Below are 6775 nucleotides of genomic sequence, written 5' to 3'. Positions count from 1 at the left end.
GTAACCTTACCTCAAACTCTTACTCCAGCTCCTCCATCACAACAGTATTCCCAAATACACCCTCTGTGCTCACAATTTATGCTCACTTGCTATCCAACTGCAGCTCGTTAAGCTGCACACCTGCAGTGACTTAACTTGGGTTTTACTCAGCTCTTAAGCCACTCCAGCAACAGTGAAATCATTTGCTCTTCACGCTATTATTAAATATTGTCTTCTCAATAGGGTTTTTACAATTGTGATACTCTTTGCCAACTTCCCTGATAAATCAAACCCCTAATATTCAGCAGGTATCTGAAAAGCAGCTATTTACTATACCAAGTACACACAAATATGTAACTATTCAAAAAAAAAAAAAAAAAAAAAAAAAAAATTTGCAGTTTAAGTGATGTGGATGACCATTGCATTGAAACTGGTGCAATCAGTTATATAACTGCATGTCACTCAATACTTTAGTGTGTCAAGTGATGCAAGAACCATTTAAAGCTTTTTTTTTTTCACTTAGCCTAAACACCATTTTAGCTAAAAATACTTTCTATAGGGACAGACTCTCCATATGAATATTGCGGCTTTTAAATGCTGTCTGTATTTAAAGTTTCTGGGAAGCATATGCTGTTTATGTATCTCTTGTATATGCAGAAAGAAATAGAGTAGATGTGGAGTTAGAGCTGCTCACCAGGGAAAGAGTACTGGGTAGGGAAAAAAAGGCTCTGCTGTGGGTATCTTTAGTATCGCTCAGATTTCTAGAGATGCTCTGTTCACAAATGGTTTCATGGCCTGCTCTGTGGAAGTAAATTTCTGACCATAGATGAAACTCTACAGGCAGAGTTCCCCAGGGGCAATCATGGGGGAGATTTTCTTCCTGTGAGTCTCCACCCGTAGAACTGAATTTATCCCTGAAGTAACTCTACTGATGTTGTTAATATTGCATGAGGGATCAATTTCCCTTACCTCATTTGTTTCAATTTTAAAGCCAAAGAGGCCAGGACAGCCACTCCAGAAGAGTAAACCACCTTATTTCCATTTTCATCTGTGCAGCTACAGCAATTTAGAGCCAGCCAAGAACCTATCCCATTGTCTCTAATGATGGGTTAGATTTTATGGTCAACATGGGATGATTTTCTAGTGAAGGATGTTGACACTGAAATAGTCCAAACCAGTTTAGAGCTGGACTCAGGTTACCTCAGGTTGGGGTACTGGGGGTTGAAAGTATCAAAACCATCTCCATCTTAAGTATTATATTAATAGCAGCTGAGTATAGGAGGCAGGAGGTAGCAATGGTATGTGTATTGCCCACAGTGCTTGAGATGTAGAATTTCTAGGTGAGTTAATAATGATCAAAAGTCTCACCCCTCACAGATAGCTGGTAACTGTATAAGGCTGTGTTAGAAGCTAGGTTCTAGGCATGGAGCACATTCTACTGCCCTTAAAGTCCTGAGACTTACCATTTCTGAGTGAGCCAGTGGCTGCGGTGCAGTAAATCCAGAGCTGTCATTCCTGTGATATGTTCTGTCTACTTTCCATCAAGTGCTGCTGACCTTCACACCCACAGAACTGCTTTTGCAAAGCAGTGCAAAGGTCCATGGCTTCCACACTCTGTTTTACATTGGCCACATGATTTATGAGCAGAAATCTTGTAAAAATGGAATTTCAGCTGCACTTTCTTAACTGACAGGCTGGCAAACATCTTATAAATCACAGTGCTAGTGCCAAAATCCCTGCCAGTGATGAAAACAGATTTTATCAAGCTTTGATTGCCTCCAAAACCAAGTTCCACAGAATCTTGTTCTAATTCATTACTAACTTGCTATTAGAAAATCTCACTGAAGGAACAATATTTGGTACAACACCAAGCACACAAAACATCTGCAACACCTGCAACTAAATTATATCTTGTGATAATCTAAACAATCATATGTCTTATTGTATCATGGAAAGAATGGGGAAAGTAACTTGACTATAAAACCACCACAAGTCCTGTGCACCATGTAATCAGTCTCATTTTATGCACTGACTTTCTTCACATCTGTGCAAATGAAGCCATTGTTACAAGCCACAAAGAGCTGTGGCATGTACTACATGCAGCTATGAAACCATGAGTGCTGCTACATGTTGAGTCTTGAAATGGAAGGTGGCACATCTGCTTTTGGCATAAGAGTGTAAATCAATCCAAGATGTTTATTAAAGAGTAAGTAACAACCTGTCCACATGCTCTTTCCTTCATCCAGCCTTGGTTTTGTTCTTGCTTTGTTATTTTCTTGGCAGTTAAATATGGGCTCTGCACATTGAATGTATGTGTTGTTTCTTCCCGTACGGATAACATAACATGTCACATAATATTTAACAAGTATCTGATGGGGAATGTTTTGGACAAAAACACAAGCCAAAATGAGGTGGGGAGGAAAGGGTCAGTACAAACAGCTACCCCACCGTAGACTGAAAAGTTTATTGCTTTGGATAAGGCAACTATGTTTCCCAATACTTTTTAAATGAATAAGACTAGCTAGATTTGATTTCATGTTCTAACTCTTGGCAATTAATGAGCAAAATTTGCACCAGTGAAGGATGGCAAGTATTTTCTTCCTCATCGATCAGAGGCATGAGCAAACATTAAAAAATGGAGTAGTCAGTATGGCTTGACTTTTTATTTACTGAAGGTATGTATACCTTCGACAGCTGGGTCTGCCTAAGCAGGACTGGTAGGAGCTTGTCTTTCACCGCTTGCATGGGCTGACCAGCAGGAAAGACAACACAGTATTGGCACTGATCGGTATTGGCACCAGAGGTTGGCTCTTTCTGGAGCAATTGCTGATTTATTTGGCACAGCCTGCAACACGTTCCTCTCCCACTGACTGGCAGCTCTAGGGTCTGCTGTAGAACAGCAGTCCAAGGACAATACCTTTTGTGGGCAGCCTCTTTCATGGGCTTCATGGATGAAGCAGCACTTAAGAGCCTGGATGTGGGGAAGAAGGCAGTGGCTCTAGGTCTGAGGTTAGAGCCTGGGACATGCAGTGCTGCTTCCTCTTCCATCAAAGGATGCACAGGAAAGTGTCCTAGGATGCCTGGGGAGAGGGACTCTAGGCAGGAGGAGCAACCTGTTCTGTGTCCCAGGGAAGGGACACAGAACATCTACTATGTAGCATGCTTTTTATAACAGTAACCACAGGTAGAAAGAAAATACCATGGAAGTGGTCTTCTTGACTTCCAGGTGAGGAGGTGATAAGAAAGTGATGCTGTTCTTCAAGTGCATTTCAGAACCAAGAGTCCTCTCAGACACTGAAGGGCTCATCCATTGGAAAGACAATCTCTCTTTTGTGTGCTGGCAGTGGTTTGTTTTGAAGTAAACAAAAAACAGTGCTTTCCTGGCTCATTTTTAAGAGACGAGGTTGGAAAACAGAGTGGCTAATGGGAGATGATGGATCAGGAAGGCTCGTTGTGCAGAACGGGGGATGGTTGAGAGAAAGTTTCAACAGAGAGGTCCATGCTGGGCAGGGAATAGAGGCTCCAGGAAGTGTGCCACCCAGTGTTTTATACTCGCACATTTAATTGACTAGACTGACCTCCAAACATCTTTGTAATTGTTCATTTCTTCTTTGTTAAAATGGTCAGCATATATTCAAAGGCCAGATTCCATATGCATATGTTACAGTGACAATGCTACCTATCAGCTCTGTCCCCGAAATTTGTTAATTGGGTCTCTTTTCATATGTAGCTGAAATATAGCTGCACGAGTGACCCAGGTGGATTTGCTCAGCAACACAGAATATACCAGGACAGAATTTATACCGCAGTTACCACTGCAGGCTAGAATTATCTTGATCAGAATTGTTGCAGCATCTTGTTATAATATTTTGGCCAGGACAAAAATATTAATTAAATCAAAATACTTGGGTAGAGCAGAAAAGAAAAAAAGCCAGTAATACTTTCTTACATTTATTTCACACACTCTTAAGTTTCTCCTTTTCTTTTCTTTGCTTCCATATGCCTGATAATGGGAGTCTGTGGAACTGAACCTTTTGCAAGTCACTGGTGTCAGCTGTTTGCAGAGTGCCCAGGACAGGTCTCTTCACTTCCATTTAATTTTGTCTTTCTATGGTTGACACATATTGTTATTTAAATGAATGCTTTTGAACTCAGATTTTTTTTTAATGCAAATGTGTGCTGCTTCCCTATTGAAAACACCAGCACTATGAAAAGTAGAATAAAGAGTAATATTCTCATGGCTGAAGGCCATTTTCAAGAATAGCTGAGGTAGCGAAGGTGCCAAGACACTGCAGACTGGTCACACCACCTCAAGGCATTTTGTGTAAGACAGTTAGGGGAGTACAGACAGAAGTGAGAGGCACTACATGCCTCACAATTTTAAGGTACTCTATCCCATCCTTCCTTTTGAATGCCATGTCTCAGTTTGAAAGTAGGTGTCCTCTCATATTTAAATTTTCAGAAGCTCCTTACCAGGAACCATAGGCTGAACTTACAGAACATCTTACAGGGAAGTATGGGGGAGAAGGAAAAAAAAAAAAACAAACCCTTGGTTTCCTTTAGAGTATACTTCATTCATGTCTTCAGGCTTTCCTTTTACCTATAATGTCTAGAAATATACTTTTTAAAAAAAGGTGAACATGGAAGTTCTCCGGTAATCACATGCCTCCCAGAGCTGGAGCTTTCTGCTCATCAAATATTACAAGATATGCAATAAACTACATCCCATTCCCCCAGCATCAAAAGGGTTGGTAACACCTGAGTTACATCCATACCTGATCTCTGCCAGACCAAGAGGCGTGTGATGCTGAAGCATGTGGACTGTCTCACCCCTCTTCCCATTGGACGAGCATCCACCTCGCAGCAAAAAATGACACAGTCTGTGCCCACTAGCACCGGTGCCAGCAATATTAGCAAACAGACCTCTGAGACTGAGCTCTCCCTTTAATCACAGAAGTCGTTGTTTTCTTTCAGTGTCAGTAGTTGTTGTTCCAGCCCAGGCTTTCTACGTGTTATTTCTGGACTATCGAAAACTTGAAGTGCTGCTTGCCCTGCAACACCAAATTTATGGATGAGGAGAAAACTTCAGTCTGCCAGGTGATAATTTGGCATCCTTATGTCACTGTTAAAATCCCTACAGCTGTAAATATTTATTGAATATGAAATGTACTCATATACTCCAGCTAGCACATTACCATACGAATAAATCTAACGTTAAATAAATCATCTGCACTCCATCTTTTATTCAGTTTATAAAGTTCTTTCTTCTTGCTCTGAGCATTGTTAGCTTAATATGTCTATTCAGAAGCTGAGCGATTCATGGTGTGCCTTGATTTCTTTTCTAATACAACGTTTTGCTTCTTATATTTCACCTTTTACAGCTTTTGCAAAGTTTTGATTTGATAGGACAAGAACAGTGAGGGCATTAGGACCAAGAGAAAGACGCACACATTGCTCTGTATTATGTCTGGCAACGTGCTTCCTGACTGAGTGCCGTAGTTATGTGTGAAACAAAGTCAGGGACCGACTAGTTCTCATCTGTTGATCACAGTTAACTTGAAGGCTCTGAACGGGGGAGAGCTGTCAGATCTGCTTGCAGAGATAAGGAGCTTCAATCCAGGCAGCAACTGGAAACTTTGAAGAAGCAGGATCTACTCTGGAAGGAAACTATAAGAAATGGAATTTCTTTTTACTTAGAATTTAAAAAGGAAAAAAAAAATCAAAACTTTAGTTACTCTTTTCATCAGCTAAACATGTGCTTTCCTAACTAAGCTGGGACTTTGTATAATAAAGGATCTACTTTGTCTCACGGGATCCATGCTACGTTTTACTACAGTAAGTGCAACATTAATAGGAATGTTATATTTTGTCTTTAAATAGAAAGCATGAAACGGCATCAGTGAAATGTGAGGGGAGCAAAAAAATCCTCTTGGCAGATAGTGAAAACCGGGGCTTTGCTGCAACCCGGGGACTGGAGTCTGAGGAAGATCCAAGTGATATTTAACATGACAGTCTGTATCGTTTTGTCACCAACAGCATGTTCTTGAGGAAGAAGTGCAGATATGGATCACGTAAGCTGCAATTTCTCTTGTTGTTGCTGATGCTGGGCTTTTTGCTACTGATGGTTACAACGCTGAACCCACCACCCAGCAACCAGAGCAAGGAAGGGACTTTCCAGCCTGTGGAGTTCAACCTCCGGGAAGGGTATCAGATGGGCTTTGCGGAGACCCAAGAGATGCTGGAGACCCAGGAGGAGAGCCAGCAGTACTACCCTCTGGATGGGCTATCCCCTTTCATCTCCCTGCGGGAGGATGAGCTGATCGTGGCCGTTGTATCGCCCACCGGCAAAAGGAACCACAGCAAGGCCAGGAAGGGCTACCGCGTGCTGAAGCAGCCGAGCAGGCGGCCGGAGGGGAAGGCAGAGGGGGACCCCGAGTCCCAGCTCCTGCCCCTTCCTCTGCAGGCTGGGGAAGGGGCTGCTGCGGGGGAGCCGCTCGGCCTGGAAACCCACGGCTTTAACGAAGAGCTCAGCGAGCGGGTCTCTCTGCGCAGGGACCTGCCTGAGGTACGACACCCGTTGTAAGTAAAACAGCCTATTTAATTTCTGGGAGAAAACTCGCCTCTTCCCCCGTCGCCGTCCCCCCGCGAACCTCTCCTCCTCTGAGCCCCGCGTCTTCCCGACCAAACTCTCCGCCCCGGTCCGGGGTAACGTTTCTTCTCCCCGTGCCGTGTGAGGAGCACCCCCGGCGCTCAGCGCCAGCCCTGCTCCCAGCCTCCCCGCGCCGGCAGCCCCGGC

At 43.1% G+C, this 6775-nt stretch overlaps 1 protein-coding gene across 4 annotated transcripts in view; it reads left to right on the top strand.

Moving 5' to 3' along the window:
• Nucleotides 1-4505: 4505 nt before the first annotated feature.
• GALNT15 (polypeptide N-acetylgalactosaminyltransferase 15) overlaps nt 4506-6775 on the top strand; it is a 29300-nt gene continuing 27030 nt past the window's right edge. The window contains exons 1-2 of one of the 4 annotated variants that reach the window (XM_026842383.1): nt 4506-5076; nt 6016-6558. In XM_026842383.1, the coding sequence (XP_026698184.1) occupies nt 5051-5076; nt 6016-6558 (569 nt within the window). In that variant the 5' untranslated portion in view covers nt 4506-5050. The other 3 variants (XM_026842381.1, XM_026842382.1, XM_026842384.1) reach the window with 3 other exon arrangements.

This window comes from Athene cunicularia, assembly GCF_003259725.1.
Source record: "Athene cunicularia isolate RWA chromosome 2 unlocalized genomic scaffold, athCun1 chr2_part1, whole genome shotgun sequence".
NCBI lineage: Eukaryota > Metazoa > Chordata > Aves > Strigiformes > Strigidae > Athene > Athene cunicularia.
The sequence above is the reverse complement of the archived record's forward strand: the minus strand, read 5'-3'. Positions and strand labels throughout refer to the sequence as shown.